Source organism: Salminus brasiliensis, chromosome 16, assembly GCF_030463535.1.
Source record: "Salminus brasiliensis chromosome 16, fSalBra1.hap2, whole genome shotgun sequence".
Lineage (NCBI taxonomy): Eukaryota > Metazoa > Chordata > Actinopteri > Characiformes > Bryconidae > Salminus > Salminus brasiliensis.
The window spans coordinates 29,459,501-29,478,973 of NC_132893.1; the positions used below are offsets into that span (position 1 = coordinate 29,459,501).

The 19,473-nt window shown below is 38.8% G+C and overlaps 3 protein-coding genes across 7 annotated transcripts; 1 reads left to right on the forward strand and 2 right to left on the reverse strand.

Annotated features, from left to right (window-relative positions):
• Positions 1-1,392: 1,392 nt before the first annotated feature.
• Positions 1,393-7,977, forward strand: katnal2 (katanin p60 subunit A-like 2). 2 transcript variants are annotated; one of them, XM_072658730.1, is made up of 13 exons: positions 1,393-1,454; positions 1,545-1,665; positions 1,777-1,878; positions 2,360-2,458; positions 2,646-2,723; positions 3,497-3,595; positions 4,192-4,255; positions 5,151-5,269; positions 5,494-5,585; positions 6,418-6,528; positions 6,614-6,776; positions 7,584-7,686; positions 7,793-7,977. In XM_072658730.1, the coding sequence occupies exons 1-13, from the start codon at positions 1,396-1,398 to the stop codon at positions 7,930-7,932; spliced, it is 1,350 nt and encodes a 449-aa protein (XP_072514831.1). In that variant the 5' UTR covers positions 1,393-1,395; the 3' UTR covers positions 7,933-7,977. The 2 variants fall into 2 exon arrangements, with proteins under 2 accessions (XP_072514831.1, XP_072514832.1); XM_072658731.1 differs by lacking the exon at positions 3,497-3,595.
• hdhd2 (haloacid dehalogenase-like hydrolase domain containing 2) lies at positions 7,945-14,788 on the reverse strand. 4 transcript variants are annotated; one of them, XM_072658735.1, is made up of 8 exons: positions 14,732-14,788; positions 13,979-14,076; positions 10,400-10,503; positions 10,085-10,293; positions 9,583-9,667; positions 8,786-9,002; positions 8,595-8,658; positions 7,945-8,462 (listed from the first exon to the last, which is right to left on the reverse strand). In XM_072658735.1, the coding sequence occupies exons 3-8, from the start codon at positions 10,498-10,500 to the stop codon at positions 8,350-8,352; spliced, it is 789 nt and encodes a 262-aa protein (XP_072514836.1). In that variant the 5' UTR covers positions 10,501-10,503; positions 13,979-14,076; positions 14,732-14,788; the 3' UTR covers positions 7,945-8,349. The 4 variants fall into 4 exon arrangements, with proteins under 4 accessions (XP_072514836.1, XP_072514833.1, XP_072514835.1 ...); XM_072658732.1 differs by lacking the exons at positions 13,979-14,076; positions 14,732-14,788 and adding an exon at positions 12,875-13,138; XM_072658734.1 differs by lacking the exons at positions 13,979-14,076; positions 14,732-14,788 and adding an exon at positions 12,803-13,138.
• ier3ip1 (immediate early response 3 interacting protein 1) lies at positions 14,372-17,705 on the reverse strand. Its single transcript, XM_072658737.1, has 3 exons — positions 17,599-17,705; positions 16,318-16,419; positions 14,372-16,147 (listed from the first exon to the last, which is right to left on the reverse strand). Exons 1-3 carry the CDS (start codon positions 17,687-17,689, stop codon positions 16,092-16,094), a joined length of 249 nt encoding a protein of 82 aa, XP_072514838.1. The 5' UTR covers positions 17,690-17,705; the 3' UTR covers positions 14,372-16,091.
• Positions 17,706-19,473: the final 1,768 nt, after the last annotated feature.

Sequence of the window (19,473 nt, forward strand, 5' to 3'; positions counted from 1 at the left end):
TCAAATTTCAGAAATATCCCAAACTAACAAAGAAACTGCCAGAGCAAGGTAAGTGTGATTATAGCACATTAAACACAAAGCGTTATGTTTGGATGTGTTAAAGGGCCCATGTAAACTGAATTTACAGCACATTCTTGAAATAAAAGTTTCATGCAAAGTGTCTGTTAAAGTGTCTAGACATGCCATTCTCTCAAAGCGGCCGTTCTGAATCTGTGATGTTACAAAAAAAACACACTTACATAAATTCAACTTCACATTGAAGTTATAAAGAGTGTTTCGACTTGAACTGCTCTTCAAATAAATAGGCACAATACACAGCAGCCAATCAGAACAGTGTGTCACACAATACCAGGACGGATGGGATCCAGTTGAGTACAGAGCAGGCTGATACAGACAAACCAGGCGAACAAAAGCAAACGAGGGCAAATCTGAGAATCCAAAACATAGAAACAGAAATGAGTCAAAAACCAGAACAGGACTAAACAAGAGAATGAACGTGCTTCGGATTGCTGGGGAAAACAAGAGGACGTCGCACCTAAGTCAAGGTGTGGCGTCCTAAATGCCGGAGCTAATGAGTGATCGACAGGGGCCCTATTTTAACTATCTTTTGAAGAGACGTCAACCGTGCACCATGCAGCTAGGGCGTGTCGGTGTGTCTTTGCTATGGTAACGACGGGAAAAGTACACCTTGTGCGGCTCGAAATGTGCAAAAGGCATGCCCTAAGTCTCTTAATTAATCATGGGTGTGTTTTTGGCGTAACGCACGGTAAACCAATCAGCGTGTCACTCGCCTTTCCCTTTAAGACCTAGGTGTGGTCTGACTTTGGTGGATTGCTATTTTAATTGAGCAAAGCGGGGGTGTATGTGCGTTGGGCACGTGCCTTTGTTGACAATTCACTGAATGTCTGACTGTTGACGTCTGCCTAGGCTGTTTTTAGTCAGTGGAGCTCCTGTGTTTTCCGTTGCCAAGATAGCAATACACTAGAAATTTACCTGAACACACCTCATTTTGAGACCACCACGGCCATCGGCATAGATATATTCACAAGCACTGTTTCTATTTAAAGGGTGCAGGCTGAAGGCATGAAAATAGACTGTTGGCGGGGTATCGGATAGCAATGAGTGTCGTGACGGGCCTTACGCAGGTTGTAGGATAGGGCCCCAAGCGTGAGCAAGTCAGTACTTAGAGGTGGAACACCAGGGCTATTCGTCTCCCAGTGACCATTTATGTATGTCTATCTTAAAAGGTACATGGAAAAAAATTAAGGATAAACAGAGGTTGAAAACAGCACTGCCTGTGGTACAAATAACCTGCACAGACATCTTAAGTGGACATAGAGGGATAAGGGCTCTTTAAAGCATGAGCAGATGTTGAAAATGCTGCAGTGAATGTTTATGGGGGCTTTTTTCCACACAGGGGAGAGCAGATCTGTTAGAAGCTGTGGTAAAAAAAGGTAAGCAAGCATGACATTTTTTTATTACCATGGATGCACAGTGCATACTGCTTTATCCCCCATTAAAGCTACTGATATTCCTGTCTACAGGACCCCATGCACAACCCAAACACTGCCAAGAATTGCCTCCGTCCAGCGGCCCCAGTCCAGGAACGGTATTAAAAAGCCAGAGTCTAAAGCTGCAGTGAAGGACTGCAGTAAATCTAGCAGTGTGAGTTTATTTCCCTTTTTCATATCAGAGTGGGAAGATGCCAAATCTCACTCCGCTCGATTGCTTTTCTCTTTCACCATTTGCGTACACTGACACAGCTGTCCCATTTAGTTTCAGGAGAACGGAGGAGTGTATGTGCCAGAGTTGACCGGGTTTGGCCTGAATGTGTCGCCCGTCATCAGGAATGGAGCTGGTGAGGGGATGCAGAAGAAGGTAATCTCTTGGTTTAGTGTAAACCAGAGTCAGATCTAAGATAGGTGGGGATAAGTCTAAGATAAGTGTCTGAAGGGGTCTTGTGGAACACACTGGCAGGGTTTGCCACCAAAGACCTGTTCCACTTCCAGGCAGTTTCCAGGCTGTTGCTACATGGTCATAAATTGTGATGGTGGTGGTGGTGGTGGTATTTTTGCTATGTGATTGCTAACTGTGATCGCTATGGTTTTGCTAGGCATTTCCTATGATGTTCCAAGTGGTTGCTATAGTGTTGCTAAGTGGTTGGTAGGTGGTTGGTAGATGGATGCCATGTGTTATGAGGTGGTTGCTAGAATGTTGCTTTTGCGAAAAAATCAGAATAAGCGGAAAAGCAGACGTCCCAACACTTTTGTCCACCTTTGTTGTAGTTTATAATGCAGTCACATGCATTTACATAGGTAAAAAAAGGTCATTAAATTATGTCTGTAATTGCTCTTTGTAGGGTCCACTGGTTGAGTACAGGTGTCTGATTCAGGACACAGTTAAGGGAGCAACAAATGACACGAATGCAAGCGGCGTTTCCTGCAATTCAGATCCCTCAGTAAGTTCTTCTAATCAGAAGATTCCAGCAAGTTTTATTGATTTATGTCAAAAACTATTTTATCAGATTGGTCTGTTTCGGAAGTCTGAGCTAGAGTGTAATATTAGAGCCTCTATGTTACGTGCATGTATTACTGTAATGCTAAAGCCTGGTTTTGAAACTTGTGTATTTTCTCTTTTGGACACAGGAACGGCTGCTCAAACCCATTAGCTCCTTTTACGGGATGAACAGTGAGATGAGAGAGCTGGCGGCTGTCATTAGCAGAGTAAGCTTACGCATTCTACACATTGTACCATTGAACTTTTTACTTGAAAGTCTCTGAGCGGTGTACAAAAACAGTCTACTTCATGATGTGGAATATGAAATTGAACTAATATGCAGTGGACTTTAATACATCTGCAGTACATTAAAGGGGACTTACAATGTTTGTTTTTTTGACCCAAAATTTCTGCAAACAAGGTCCTAGCAAATGGCTATATTTGCGCAGTGTACATCATAACTCCTGGTTCCTATCACCACCACAGCAAATGATATATTTTGCTGGAATTTAGAAAAATTGGTGGAACTCCCTTTTAAAGGTCACAGATTGTCGCTATCATGCAAAAACCTTGCAAAACAATCTCCATTTTTGATGTCTTTTACTTTTTGCCATAATTTGACAGTTGTTCATAACATTGTTTACAAATATCTTGATAAATAGACCAACAGAAATGCTCCAAACTGATTTGGAATAAAATATTATTTTTAATAAAAAAAAATTATATTGTGTTCTTTGAGGAAGTTTTTTTACCTTTTAAAAATTAACATTTTTAAAATACATTTTTACACGACAAAGACAATATACAACTGATTCCATGTCCCAGGTTATCAGTAATTAAATCTGCTTTTTACAGTCAGCCTATGCATAAACATTGTGTGAGAGCAAGTGAGACCATAGTACACCTACACACAATCGGTGGAACAGATATTAATGAATTGCTATGTTTCATCTCTCTCTCTCTCTCTCTCTCTCTCTCTCTCTCCTGCCTTTCCCTAAAGGATATCTATTTACACAACCCCAACGTGCGCTGGGACGACATTATAGGTCTGGAGGCCGCTAAGCGATTAGTCAAAGAGGCTGTCGTCTACCCCATTAAGGTGCAGGCCTGCTAAACAGAGTGGTATTTCTCAAGCTGCCACAGCACTTCGATTGTGAATATCGCACAAAAGGGCTAGCGGAAAGCAAAGCGCGGGTGGTTATAGCTTTAGATGACATTAAATCCATACTTGAATACCACCCAATCTTGCCCTTCACCATCTCTTACTCATTCCTGTCTTTTACGCCGATGACAAATGCATGGCAGGGCCCTGATAAACAGGACACATAAACAATATTTGTCTTTCTCGATTTTGTTAATAAAAGCAGACTGATGTCACAAGCCGCTCTTAAATTCACTGGTGATACAGTTCACGTTACTGGGCCTTGGGATTCAATTATCAGTAGCTTGCTTTCATTGTCAGTTAAGGCAGCTTAGTGATTATAGTCTGTCAGTGCAAAGACTCCCCCTGGGTTTCAGCTTACGCTGCTAGCTTAGAAGAAGTAAATAAGAAGAATTGAGGTGTGACACATGAAGTAGCCAACAGGTCTGACAGTATTGTGTGCATGACTTTTGATTGGCTACTACATTGGTAATTAAGTGAAACTGACTAAAATCTATGTGTGTATATATATATATTCCCTCTTTCCTCTCCAGTACCCTCAACTGTTCACAGGCATTCTCTCCCCATGGAAGGGTTTATTGCTCTACGGGCCCCCAGGTTAGTGTTATTGCACTGAGGCAGACATCAGTCTTGGAGAAGAGATCATGGAAAAACAAATGCTTTTGATTGCAAATGGATTGCCTACATAAACACGGTTGAAATTCACTCATATTAAGTTTATCATGGTTGGGTACAACATAGGAGAGGCAGCCAATCACAGCTATTTACATATTGTTGTTGTCACCCAAAAACCTTCAATGGAATGTAATGTAATTTTTTTAATTTATGAATTAATTTTGGAGCATTTCTATTGGTCCATTCATCAAGGACATTTGACACAATGTAAAGGTGAACTGTCAGATTCACATTATGTCAAAAACGTGAAAAATAGGACAGCTCTTTAAGCAGGACAACAACAATATGTAAGTATCACAGGTGCAATATCACAGGCTGTTTAATTCTAAATGAAAAAGAAGATTAGAGAATTTTGCCTCGGCCTTTAACCCACCCGTGCAGTGAACACACACATACACACTAGCAAGCAAATAGACACAGTGATATAGTGAGCACGTGTGCCTGGAGCAGTAGGCAGCCATCGCTGTGGCACCTGGGAAGCATAAGGGCATTAAGGGCAGTGCTCAAGGGCCCAATAGTGGCAGCTTGCCGAGCTATCAAACCTACAACCCTGTCATCAATAGCCCATTGCTCTAACCACCAGCACCAATCAAGCAAATGGTTTACCTAGAGAAAAACCATAAGTATACCACAGATAGAAGAGCAGAATGTAGTCCCCTCGTTAGAGATCACTGTCCAGGACCTGGAAAATTGGCATCTTTTATAGTTTTATTCTGGTGTTTTAACAAGCATTGACTGGCTCCCTTAAGTAGACAGTATGGTTGAATGGCCTCTGTATTCTATTAATGTACTGTTATGTTACCCAATGAAAATTCAGGCACAGGCAAGACGATGCTGGCAAAAGCTGTAGCCACAGAGTGCAACACCACCTTCTTTAACATCTCTGCCTCCAGTATTGTCAGCAAGTGGAGAGGAGACTCCGAGAAGCTGGTTCGGGTCAGTCTCTCCTATCACTCTGTCTAGTAACTATACAGTGTTCTGTTCTACATGACATGAGGTTAATTCTGTAATTACACAGCAAAGCGAGAGTAGCGTTTCCAGCTATTTAAACAAACTATTCGTTTCAGACCTGTAGGTGTCTAATTACATCCTGTCACACTGTGAGATCTCAGAAGCCTCAGTAAGTCTCACTAGGTTATATTCTTGTCCTTACTCTGCAGGTTTTGTTTGAGTTGGCGAGATACCATGCCCCATCCACCATCTTTCTGGATGAGCTGGAGTCGGTGATGGGCCAGAGAGGTGTTGGTCAAGGGTAAGAGTCTGGCAAAGTTTCTTAAGGACTACAGTTGTAAGTGAAAATATGGACACCCTCGGCCAAATGACATGACACATTCATTTAATTGAGAAGTAGACAGCCTCTGTAGCTAATCAAACATAATAGAAAAGCCGAATGCAGTTACTCTGCTTATTTTAATAACATACATTTTCTACATTGTTGCAAATGCTTTAGACCTTGAGGCGCACATCTGGCATTGACATGAGACATTTTACCAACTGTAATTAGGGACTGTCACCTGAATCAAATTTCCAAGCTTTAAAAATTCTCTAATTCTTCAAAGCATATACTAACACTCCTCAAAACAATGTTTTAGAGATCTGAAGTAATTGATTCCCAGAAGGCAGGGGTTAAGCTTGTTCAGCTTGCACTATAGTGCAGAATGTTATTAGGAAATAGTTCAGGAAAAGTGTGGAGGTCAAGATGAGATTTTAAAGACTTAGCAGACTCTCAAAGAGAACTGCTTGTATGCTGGTAAGAAAGGCAAATCAAAGCCCCCATTTTGCCAAGATTGCCAACAACCTGCAGGAAAGTTGCCAAAGATCAGACACCAAACAAGTCCTTGCATAATCAACAGCATTTGCATTAAAGGAAAAAACAGTGAACAGGTAGGTTTTTGCTGGACCGTACTGTTACATTTTCATTTAACTGAATGATGTAAAATCGCAAGCAGTTGGTTGTTTGAGATGCTTTCAGTTTCCAATAATTCTGGAAACATTCTGCTGACATGGATGTCCTCTTAAATTTAAACACTGAAGAAGTATAATCACTCTTAACATAAACTACATCTTCTCCCTCCTTTGCCAAGAGGTGAACATGAAGGCAGCAGGAGAATGAAGACTGAGCTGCTGGTACAGATGGATGGACTGGCGCGGTCTAACGATCTGGTGTTTGTGCTGGCTGCCTCCAACCTACCCTGGTAAATATGCAGAAATGCAGTGTGCTTCTGATGCCATGTTTTCAGTCATTTTTTTTACCTTCTCTTTGCTCTCTCTTGGTCTCAGGGAGCTGGACCACGCCATGCTGAGAAGACTGGAGAAAAGAATACTAGTGGGTCTTCCCTCCAGCCCAGCCAGAAAAGCAATGATCGACCACTGGCTTCCTCCAATCAGTAACAACGGAGGGATAGAACTTCGTACTGAGCTAGCCTATGACGTTCTTGCACAGGTGGGCCACACAACTGCCCGCCAACAAAATGAGCATAGAAAGTCAGTCAAAAAAGGATGCTCACAAATACACAATGATTTGGCAGAACTCCTTCTAGGGGCAAACAACTAACATGAAATCAACTGGAAACGGAATAATCAACACAGTGGCAATCTTCTCAATTGTATGAGACCTCACTAGGTTGCTTGGGTCAGTGCTTACCAAAGACAGTTTGTCAACTCTAACCAACTAATGGGTTAGGGTTAGATCAATATGTTCTAAGACATATTGTTCAATAAACATTGGAGTGTTGTTATATATTTATATCTTTTTTTATGTTGAGCAGCCCATCAACCTGGCTTGTAACACACTAACATTTAACAGGCTGAAGATTCTCCACAAGGGGGCGCTATTAGTATTCAAATAGTGCTTCGCATCAATGATACTGTGTGTCCTTGTTTAAAGCATAAAGCATAAGAGACAGTCAGGGTCCTTTCTTCTCTAGCCTTGATAGCCACCTCATATGTTTCTTAATTAATCGAAAACCAGGATTATCAAATGGTCCTAAAGGATTTACCATATTTACCATATCAGACCTGGCAATTACCTGTAGAGTTGAATCAGGTGTGTTTGAGCAAGAAACTCACCAAACTGTGCAGGACACAGGCCTTCCAGGACCAGAGCTGAACACCTCTAAACAAACTACTTATTAGAATAAGTAATCTCAACACATCAGTTCTTTTTCACTGACAGACTGTACAAACAGAGCAGAGCAGTAAGGAATAACAGCTATGTTGGTATTCAGAGCATTTGCCTTTATCATTACAGAAAACGGAGGGCTACTCCGGCTCAGATATCAGACTTGTGTGTAAAGAAGCTGCAATGAGGCCTGTCCGGAAGATTTTTGATGCTCTGGAGAATCACAGTGAGGGTAAGACAAATGCTGCCTTTCATGAACTGAACAAATCTACTGCTTCTTCCCTTTTATTTCCACCAGCACTCTGCACAGCCTCCAGGTCAATCATGTATCTCCACAGGTCACTGCGACATGTCGTTTATTGAGCTAGAAACGGTGACCACAGCAGATTTCCTGGAGGTGATTGCTCACACCAAACCATCAGCCAGAAACCTGACAGACAGATTCTCGGCCTGGGAGAGAGAGTACGAGTCTGTCTGAGCTTTCATCCAGAACTGTTATCACACTACAGATTTTATTGCACACCAAGCAAGTTTTTTTTATGTGATTCATCCAACCTTGGACATGTTTGTAGTAACAACACAGGTTGACTGTACACAAAATATATAGAAATAAAACTTTCATTTTTTATTTACTTTGTTGGTTACTTTTATTATTTATTTCTTACAGTTCAGATGTCACTAGTCAAACTAGCCAAAGAATTACTTACAAGGACAAGTGAGAGAAGTGCAAAGCAGTGATGTGCTTCATTAAGGGATCAACAGCATGCTTAATCTCTCGGATTGACATTGTTGACATATTTACAATAAGCAACTATATTATTTATCCCATAACGTCACCTCACATTCCCAGGCAGCACCATATTTAATGCACTTTTTCCCCAAATGATCATAAAACTCATTTTGTTTCTAGCAGATGTTGAAGGATATGATCTACAGCTTCTGGGAAGCTGTCACAAGTCATATAAGGTAGAGGGCTTATTTTGCCTTCATCACCAGCTCTGTATTTACCTGTGGACAAAAAACATTCATAAATCCAAATCTACCACAACAATATGCTTCAGAATAAAGATATAATGATGTGTTCACTTCTGAACAGTGTATAAAGCTGAGTAACAAATATACAGTAATATTATACCTTACCAGTTTTGACTAATATTCCCAGCATCCCTGTGTTCTGAGCACCACCAACATCATCCCTAGCATCCTGTAGATACAAGTGCCAGACCCATATTTATATTACTGCCAACTGCTGATTCAAGATACACCATACAGATACCATTCAGTGTTAGTGATTCAAACCACAGATCTTTTGAATGCAGAATAAGACTTACATCTCCAATCATCACCGCCTCCTCTGGGCTGCAGTTCAGGTCTCGCAGTGCTTCTAGGAAAAATGTTTTCTCAGGTTTGCCCACCACAGAGGCCTGTGTGTCAGTGGCATACTCCAGTCCAGTCACAAATGGTCCAGGCCCCAGTGCCAGTCCATCTTTTCTCTTGTAGTAGCGGGCTTTATGAATTGCAATGAGAGGGGCACCGTCCAGAATTAACCTATCACAGAAAAAGCATAAGCATGAAAAAGAAACACTGAAAATAAGAGGAAATTAACTCAGATTTAATACAGTATTTGCACTGCATACCTACAAATGCATACAATTTGATGTGTTTTACATTAAACCTTTGTGTCTTAACAACCAAGAAATATTCACATAAAAAGCCTAAATGTCTGTAATGAAGCCTTAACAATTACTCACAGACAGAAACATAATAATAATAATAATAATAATAATAATAAATAATTAACAGCAGACAGTAATATGCAAAAGTACAATTTGTTCTGGAAAAAAAAACATTAATATTAGAATAAATGACAAAACGTTGTGCCTCTATGGATGTTAATGTGTTTGTAACTTTCAATCCTCTACGAAAAGGCAATTTGAATTGAACAAATCATGAAATTAAACATCTGTATGTCTAACATGCTTAAAATATCTACTCCATCTTTGGAATCAAGGTTTTTTCCCCCCAATTAAAACCACTTACTATCAAGATACATGGTCTAAACAACTAAACTTTTACCAAGTACTGTAAAAGATGTTTCTGCAACAAAGTAATGAAAATAAGCCCTCACCTGAAAGCTTTATTAAGCATTTGATAGTTGAAGTGGTCTGGTGCTAAGCCTATCACAACAGCATTAGGATCCGAGGTTTCAATACCTGTGACAAAAACAGAGATTTAAGAACTTTAAGAAGGTGTGAAGAGGTGTGTAGTTTTAGTAGAAAGCATGCATCTCCACACTTGTGGGGGCATAATCTTACAACCTTACATCTTAATCTTCCACAATGCTTAATGTGTTTTTCTGCATTAACATAACAGCTAAGAAAGTTCAGATCCCAGAACTGAGTAGGTTGCTTCAGGCAAGCCCTTGAACCCCCCCTCTGTGCCAGACAGTGCTGCTCTGTTAGTGAGCAGCACTGTCTGGCGCAGTGATATTGTACTAGTTCCAGACTGGGCCCAGGTAGGCAACAAAGTGACCGTATTCTTTATGACGTATTTGACAATGAATCAACAAACTGTGGTCAAGCAAGAAACCAACAAAATGTGTCTGCACTGGACGATTCTCCCCATCTCACCCGCAAAGTCCTCCAATGCACTATCCTCTACCAGCAACAGGGGGCGCACTGCCTTCTGCTCCAACAGGCTGCGAGCTGCAGTCAGTGAGGTAAAGATCTCCTGCTCTTCTATGTCAAATTTCAGCCGACGCAGTCGCTCATGCAGGGTTCTCTTACACTCCTTTGTAGTGTTTGTTACAAACTTCACAGCCACTGGAGCCTGCCGCAGCCTAGACAACAGAAAACACTTGGTTAAAAGAGGACAGTGTCTTCAGCCCACTTTGGCTTGAGGTTCCTTGACACAGGTACTTCAAACTGTAGTGTATGTTGACTGACCTTGCAAGCGCTTCTTGTGCTCCAGGTACAGCAGCATCCTCAATATGAAGGGTTCCACTTAGGTCAATGAGCACCGCTTTCAAAGCCCGCCGGGACGCCATGGCCTACCCATCAAACAAAAAGAGAGTTGAGTCATCCTATGTGCAGTCCGGACCCCTTTGGAAGGTCTAAATACTAGATACATACTAGATTAGAGTTTCTAAAGCCAGTTCTTGTGGATCCCTATTCAGTCTGTATTTTACCCTGTCCCACTTCCTAACACACATAAGTCAAGTAACTGATCTCCTACAGCTCTTCATTACCTGACTCGGGTTCATTATAGGCTGGAATAAATTAAAATTGTTCATTTAACATTAATATTACACATTAAAACATTAAAAGGCATTTTTGTAGACACTATTTTTTGTGAGGTCGCATGACATATGCTCTAAAGATATTAAATATAGAGATGAAAACACTCTGGGCAACACACCAGTGAAATCTAGCCTTAATAAATCAGCAGGACTTATTAAGGGCTACTAAATATCTCCACAGTGGATCATATTAACCACTGATGATCCTCTATTATTTAGAATTTTTGTGTTTTTTTTTCTGTTAATCCAAAGACAAATCAGCTCTTGGAAATTGGAAGAACAATTAATGCTCTTATTCAAGTCAAGCTCTGGATTAGCCATAATAATGACCGGCTGCTCTGGCACACTGGCCATGATCTGTGTTTCATTTATTTAAAAAGTGCTGCCAAAGTACTGGGAGTGGTTTAGATAACATAAAGCTGCTTGACTAAAATCACACAAATACAACACCATAGGCAGCTGAAAGACATGTAAATTAAGAAATGGTGGAATGTACCACTCATAGGTCAATCTGTTACTCTAGCAGATAGAGTGGGGTATGCAAGGTGTTTTTTTTACTGAATTAAGGCGCTACGGTGTTGCTTTAAGTAGATAACAAATGGATAATGGAAAAGCTCAAAGGTCTGAAGCTACAGGAGTGCAACCACACTTCAACTGACACTTCTACGCTTAAGTTAAAGAGCTGTACAAAAGATCTAATCACCAAGAAACTTGAACATGTGGCACACACCGATACCACTGGTTGGTGTAAAATGGTGCATTGAAAAGAAACATACTGAATCAGATTTCTTTATAAGAGCAGTAATAGATCAGATACATTCTGATGTTTACAAAGAAAACAGACATTTTATTCACTATCAAAACATCCAGTGACTACATATAGTCTCACTTTTATATGTGATGTTAATGACAGTAATATACAGGCAGAACTGGATACTATTTCCATTACAATGCTCTTTAAAATAAATGACATTTCAGGACAAAACCCTACCAATAAATACAATAAAAACATCTCAGGCATCAGGTGGCGTATTTAACTTTTAACTTTTAATATAGCTTGTTAATATGTTTGGGTCCCATCATCACGAACATCACGATGTTGAACTACTCCATAATGTCACATTTCACATCATACCTCTCTAAATACGGTGGTTGGTGTGGCGCAACAGATAACACCACTACCTGCCAGTGAGCTGCCACACCATGTGGAAGACCGGGGTTTGATTCCCGGTCTGGGTGACTATGCTGCACTACTCCAATAGGAGTCCCTGGGCAAGACTCCCAACACTTCACTGGCCCACCTGTAATCCTGTAACCCTGGAAGTCACTCTGGATAAGTGTCAGGTAAATGCTGTAAATGTAAATAACTGTTTATCTTTTAATTCTTTATTCATTTATGTATTAAACCCAAGTTCATCCAATCTGGAGTCTGTGTGTTGAATTCCCAGGCTCCCACTATAATGCCATGTGTTAATCATATTTTCTGTACTGTTATCTCATGAACACAACTAGTTTTTCTAGGGATCTCAAGATAAGTGAATTTGTCGAGATGACAACATATATTGGCTTTCTTTAGAAAAACAAGTTGTGATAACAAGATAATGGTACAGAAAACATCATTAACTAAGGGACATCATTAACTAAGGGTCTTTTTGGACTGGGTTTGGTTACTATCAACCATGGATCATCTCACCCTGCGCAATAAAGATCCCACAAAATATCTATGATGATTTAAACATGTCAAAATGCTTTAAAAGTATTACTGACTGGCAAAAGCTCGTTAAATAAGACTCTCGTAGATACTGGACTTCAATTCCTCAAATAAAACCACGCCTTGGCTTCTTAAATTTAGTTAATTTCTCAGTCCCACTACACTGGAAATCTCGAATAAGAAGCAAGGAAGCAAACCTTAAATCTCTCTATCCTTAGATGGCCTTAAACACACGGATCTACCTCTGTTTCAGCAGTGAATAACAGTGGAAATATCGGAGGCCCAGCCCAGCCCTACAAAACACAGCTAGCGATCTGAGCACTAGCTAGCAGCGCTAACCTGTCGATAGCAGTGGCCGCTGCGGTAAAACAGAGCAAACTGGATCACAGCCTGCTTTTATCAAAGCTGTACCATTAAAATATGTGAGAAATATTCCCAAATGAGAAGTTAATAAAGCAGAAACAGCTGGAAACCTTCTTCTGTTTGTTTACACGTTTCTCTTTAGGGTCCTAGCTACACTCAGCTACACTCAGTAGTCCTCACACATGCCTGATGCTAATCCAGTATAACCTATGCCTATAAGGTGGGCAAAATGTATAGATAACTCTCAGGGTTTTGGCCAGAAGTAATTAAATAAAAACATCCTATAAAACATTTATTTATTTTATGAAACATATTTTGTGCAAATTCCAACAAATGCCTTTATTACACTGTCTTACACTATTGTGTAATAGTGTAAAATAATAGAATTAATAATAATAAATAATATTATGAATAATAAATAAGAAATAATAATATATTGTATTGTGTAATAATATAAACTTTCACCAAAATGGCAATTTTACAATATACTATACTTTCAATGGAAGTCAGTGTAGAAAGATTTTATTCCAAGTCATTCTGGAGCATTTTTGATGGATAATTAGAATAACTGCCAGCAATCCCATGTAAGCAAAAGTCTGGACCTAATCTGACACATTAAATAATAAATAAACAGTTTTTCGGCCAAATGATTTAGTCAGTTTGAAAATCTACTTCTCATTTGTGCTCACATGTGACTCATGGTTGTAGTGTTTTCTGGTGTGGGTAACAACACTGCTTTTACTGAGGCAGGCTATAGGGTTCAGTTCCACTACACTATTAAGAGGTCTTGGGCAAGACTCCTAACAGTACAGCCTTCTAGCTGTGTAACATGTACATATCACCACTGTCAGGCAAAAACCCTTATATATATCTTTTCTTCTTTTTTTTTTTTTGCTATACTTTTTCCTCAGATAGTGTCAGAAAATAACAATGAATGAACAAATAGAAACACTCCAAAATTTCTTTATTATATTGACTGCCATTAAAAATTTGGAATTTGGAAAAGTTTATTTTTCCTTTTGCTGTAAAGCTACTGTTTTGGAGATGCAGGTTTTGTGCATGGTAGCAACAATATGCAAAGTAACCCTTAATATCCATACTGTCCTGTACATTTACAGCATTTTGCAGACACTCATATTCAGAGTGACTTACCTTGTCATGTTAACACAGGTAGGTGACTGTAGAGTTTGGAGTCTTGCCCAAGGACACTGGATATTGATGTAGCAGGGCGAGCTAACCCAGCTGGAGAACTGAAGAACAAATTAGTAGTAGATTTTTTTAAAAATGAATTTAATCAAATGTTTTATTACTTAATTTATCTGATTAAACCTAGACTTTTAATGTTGCTGTGCTACAACAACTCCAACCCTAATCTTAACCTCAGGAACCAAAAGCAAATCTTTGACTTTTTTAATTACAACCATGTCCCCACAATCAACATGTTTTCCATCATCCTGGAGACACACACACACACACACACACACACACACAGCCCTGCACAAAAACAATCATATTGTTACTTCAGGGCACATGTTCTCACTCAGATGATATAATGATCCTTTAATCATTTAAGAGGGTTACCCATGGGACAGATTACTCATTTTCTAAAAGGGAAAAAAAAAAACATATGTAGGCTATTTTACAGACAGATGTATCGCATTAAAGGGCATTTTGTGCGGTAATCGATTTTAGCAGCATTTTATCACTTTGGCTTGAAAAGCCTCTTTAAATGTTACCCATCAACATGGGGAGAAAATATTTCTCTCATGTCAAAAATAACCCTGAAGACCCCGATTCACACATTGATGGTCTCTCAGTGATTGGCAGCAGGATACACCACAGTGGTAGCACAGTAGTGAGCATTAACTGTGTAGAAATGTGAAAGGATAGAACTGACCTTCTGACCTTAGAATCTGTCCGGAAACAGATATTGGGTCCTGGGTTTTCAGGAAGGTTTACTGAAGGAGTTGGGCTGAAGTGAAGTGGGTCTACAGGGCCAAAATAAAAATAAAAAATAATTAAAAAAAAAAAAGGATCAGTCTCAGCGAAGGGAATTCTGTAGTCTCAGAGGACTAAACCTGATATTCTCTTTAACACAGGTGAAATGTCATGCTTATGTATAAATCATAGGCAAGTCAGTTTTGCCACAAACAAAAACAAATAAATAAATAAATAAATAAATTACACATTTATCTTCAGCCAGGATTATGACAGCTAAGCTCAGATCAAAAAGGGGTTAAGCCATAATCGCTCTTATGAGCATATGGTTGTAATTTAATGTAATACCCATCTACTAAGCTCCTGTTAATAAAACGGGATTCTTCTCGTGAAGAATTTTTGCTATAATCAGATGCATAAAATATATCCAAAGGTAAACAAAAAGACACATCCATTTCTTCTGCTAAAACGTTTGCATTCCTGTAGGTTATATATTGAGCGTATACTGCACATTCCTTTACTATCACTGATTCGGACTACATGCAAATATTGTTTTTAAAAGCCGAAACAATCACGGTAAAATTATTACATGAAAATTTGTAATCTTTATTTAAAATCCAATAAGACAAGCACAGTTGCCCAAGTTACAAAAAAAAAAAAAAAAAAAAAAAAACTTGGTAAAGCTTGTGTAACCATAACTGACAACTCAGGGCACCCTTATAGTCTCCTTTCACAATGGCAACACTTTCCCTTTGGCCATAGGACACACAAAAGCAGCTGTCTCCTCAACCATTCACATCAGCTATCTAGCACATGCCTGGAGTGTGTATCTAAATACTGAAATGTTGACAAATCATAAATAAGACCTGCATTTGGAGATGCACACCCATTCCTAGACACAATGCCACAGCTTTTCTTAAAAGTGTTATAATAAACGGACTTGGCTGAAAGTTTTGAAGATAGAAAATTATCGGGGAGACCACCAGGTATGTTAAGATTGCACCTCAAGACTGAATCATGTACAAAAAAACAAAATATGGCTGAGCTACTGCGGCTCTTTTTAAAGCAAGAATTACACTGAGCAACATCATACAAACAGAAGAAAATAAATTTGCTGATATATGAAGATATAAAATGTTGGAATAGTAAACAATCACTTGACGAATCCCAGAAACGTGCCTGTTTTTGAGATGCAACAGTGAGACACCTGAAAGCAAAAATGACTTTAACCACATGTACAAAAAAAAAAAAAAAAAAAAAAAAAAAAGACAGTCCGTTTCCTTTTGCCTGTTCTTGCTCTTGTTCCATGCTGAACGTCTGCCTTTCTTCATCCAAACAGCAACAGTAACACGATGCAGACTGTATTTACTATTATCAAAGGCACTGGGGATAGACAGACAGAAAGACAGACAGACAGACAGAGGTTAAAACAAACACTGACTGTAAATATCAACCAGCTAGAGATATACACCCACAGACAGAGAGGGTGAGACATTATACAGTCTTGCTTAATGTGAAATGTGTTACACTATATGTAATGTTCAGTTACTTACCTCTCATGACTGTCCTGACAGATCGGATTAGATTTAGAAGTTGTGCTTTAATTCCTGGTTCATCTCCGAAGCCACCAATACCTTGATCTGCTCCCCAGCCGACTGCAATCAAAGACCACCTCCTCATTAAAAAGCTGCAGACAATCTTAATGAGATTTAACTCAGGATGTGGAACCTATGAGCAATCATGGTCCAGAAAATGACCTACAAACAATCTAAAAATAGGCCTCCCCATGTTTAACACTTCTGTTTAACCAAACAAGACCTTACAACAATCTTATACTGGTAATATACTTTAGCATAATGACAGCTACGCCCAAACCCCAATTTCCAATTCTCACCCATTAACTAGGACTCCCTCATCCCTTGATGAATCCCAATGCTGGGAGGGTGAAGGCTAGCATGCCCTTCCTCCGAGGCACATAAAGACAGCCAGCTGCATACTTCCTGGTGCTGACACATTGTCATTGGACAGCTTAACACATTTGGAGGAGAACACTCGCTGCCAGTTCTGTTAAATCAGCTAAATGATGGGAGGACAGGGAGGGCCACCCACCCACCCATTGGGAGAGGCCAATTATGCTTTCTGGAGTTCCACTTACGGATGGCTCTGGCATCACCAGAAACCAAACCAGCAAACATTCAATGATGGGGCCAATGGTACAATTTAGGTACAGGTTATGATTAATAAGTGAAATAAATATTAAGTAGCCCTGATCTAGTTTATATGGCAGTATTAAAAAAAAAAAGCTCAGATCCTCTGTAACAAAATCTAGTGTGAATGAGTGGGCAGTTGGAGCATGATCAAGCAAAGTGCTTCAATTAAAACATTATAATAAAATATTAGAATACAAATACAAGTGATTATTTCCATTTCGTTACTAATACATGTCCTGGGGTATGGGTTTGGGCTACTCAGCACAATCTACTGAGTCTACTGAGTCGACTGAGTCTTCAGGGGCTTGTGAGTTGGCATCCAGCGTCACTAACATCCACCCACTGCACCTCTGTTCAAAACGTGGAGGACTTATACACTGTCGAGTCCACTGGCCATTAAAAGATGCGTATCATTTATATGAGACAGGTCTGTTAAACACACAAACACACCCTCCAGTTACTTTCCCATTCAGTTCAGCCTGGTGTGTTAGCCAGCTCTGCTAGCTATAGCTATAGCTAACTCTCCAGCAGGCAGGAGTCTAATCGGCTGTTTACAGCCCCAGCGTCAAGAAATAACACAAACCCCGAGGCTTGACAGAGACAAACCGGTAAAAGACTACTCACTTTTACTGAGAAACCGTTCTTCGTGTAACACAGCGATCGCATTCGTGCACAGAATCGCGGTTTGAATCAGAGAGTACAGAGTAAACGCCATGTTGGCACTCCTCGTCTTCTGCTGCGATGACGACACGACGCACGCATGCGCAGTTCCGCGCCCTTTAATTAATTAATTACTTTATTTATTTATTTATTTGTCAGCGCTACTTTATTATTTCCTGCTCTTATTAAAAGGTAATAAATACAATTTTATGACATATACTGTCATCATATTAAATTGCCATATGTGCTGACCATTTTAGCATGTCTTTTAAGCGGTTGTTATAATTAATAATATGATTATTGTAGTTATTATTATTTATGTTGTTGTTATTATTATTATTTTTAATAAAAAAAAATAATCCATTATTATGTATTTGTATTTAAATGTGTATTACCATTATATAACAAATGTGATATTAAATGTTATGTACTTTTTTAAGTACATATTTATATTACCATCAAATTACATATGTTATATATATCTGGACCCACCTTGACTGTGACCAGGAAAGGTGGATAGGAAGATGGATATGTGTATATAAATATCCAATGCTCCAAATCTTTTTCTTTTGACTTCAACTGAAAATTAAATAGCTTTTTTTTCAGTACAGCTGACATTTTGGAGATACGTTTTGTTTTTTTTGTGACAATATTTATATTTTATCATTTTTAAATATTATATATAACATTTTAACACATTTTAGTGACCTAATTCCTTATGTATTTTTATTTGTACATGAAGTGTGATGCAACATTTTGATGTAAGTGGTAAATCAATTAATATATAAAATATACATTATTAAAAAATACTTTTTTTCCATGTATAGACTTTTATTATCCACATAAATAGTAGAGAAACTACAAGAACATATTTAAATACATTTGCATTAACAATAATAACATTCTTAATTTAGACTTTGTCAATGCTGTATTCAAACAATCAAGTGCAGAAGTTTGCTTGCTTGCGCAGTTGCTCGTAGCCATGAGCTTCAGTAGGCCTGTAGAGCAAATGTGCTGAGTTTCCACTCGATATTATTCTTGTACATGTACTGTATTTCTATAGCCAGTATATTTATACACAGTTCAGTTTTTTACAAATAAATAAATGAATAAATAATTAAATACATAAATAAATAAATACATAAATGAATATGCAAAATGGGATCACTGTACAGGAAGTGGCTGTTTTAACATGTGATGTAGCACTAGTGCAGAATGCAGGGCTACTTGCACTGGGAATCTGTGGACTGGTCACCAGTTTGGTCAGGAAAACATGGATAATTCAGTATCTTCAGATGATCAGCAGATGATGAAAGCAGTGTCCATTAACTGTCCTTAATGATGGGATTGCTTTTGCTGTATCTGTTAAGAGTCATCAAGAAGAACCAGATCATGTTCTGTGTATTTCAAATGAGGTCGAGAACAGCCTGTCGATGTTTCATATGAAATATACTGAAGTAGCCTGAAAGAAAAGCAGAAGAACAACACATCAGATACTGAAATGCAGTTAGTATTAGACACTGGGAGCCTTCAAAGAGACCTCCAATATAATATAAATTTGCTATATTTGGGCTGCTTTGTAGTAAACATGTAAATTGTATTTGTCATACATAAACTTTATATCTTAAAAATGGCAACTTTACAGGAGAAGGAAAAAACTCCTTAACTTACAATGGAATCCAGTGTAAAATATTTTTATTCATTACTCATTTTGGAGCATTTATATTGGTCAATTAATCATAAAATGTTGACATTAAATGAAAAAGAACTGTCAGAATCAAATTATATATAAAAAATGAAAAGCAGGGGGAAAATGGACAGCGACAACATTTTGCTCTT

What these genes read in the sequence shown, in the direction of transcription:
- hdhd2 (XM_072658732.1), bottom strand. An exon ending in GCACAAGAAGCGCTTGCAAG is followed by an intron (nt 10,294 to 10,399) that starts GTCAGTCAACAT and finishes TCTGTTGTCTAG; the next exon opens with GCTGCGGCAGGCTCCAGTGG. An exon ending in GGGAATATTAGTCAAAACTG is followed by an intron (nt 8,463 to 8,594) that starts GTAAGGTATAAT and finishes TTTTGTCCACAG; the next exon opens with GTAAATACAGAGCTGGTGAT.
- katnal2 (XM_072658730.1), top strand. Translation starts at nt 1,396, where the DNA reads ATGGGGGCTTTTTTCCACACAGGGGAGAGCAGATCTGTTAGAAGCTGT. An exon ending in GTGAGGGGATGCAGAAGAAG is followed by an intron (nt 1,879 to 2,359) that starts GTAATCTCTTGG and finishes TGCTCTTTGTAG; the next exon opens with GGTCCACTGGTTGAGTACAG. An exon ending in CAGAGAGGTGTTGGTCAAGG is followed by an intron (nt 5,586 to 6,417) that starts GTAAGAGTCTGG and finishes TCCTTTGCCAAG; the next exon opens with AGGTGAACATGAAGGCAGCA.
- ier3ip1 (XM_072658737.1), bottom strand. Translation starts at nt 17,689, where the DNA reads ATGGCGTTTACTCTGTACTCTCTGATTCAAACCGCGATTCTGTGCACG. An exon ending in AGAACGGTTTCTCAGTAAAA is followed by an intron (nt 16,420 to 17,598) that starts GTGAGTAGTCTT and finishes CTTTGATTGCAG; the next exon opens with TCGGCTGGGGAGCAGATCAA. An exon ending in TGTCAGGACAGTCATGAGAG is followed by an intron (nt 16,148 to 16,317) that starts GTAAGTAACTGA and finishes GTCTATCCCCAG; the next exon opens with TGCCTTTGATAATAGTAAAT.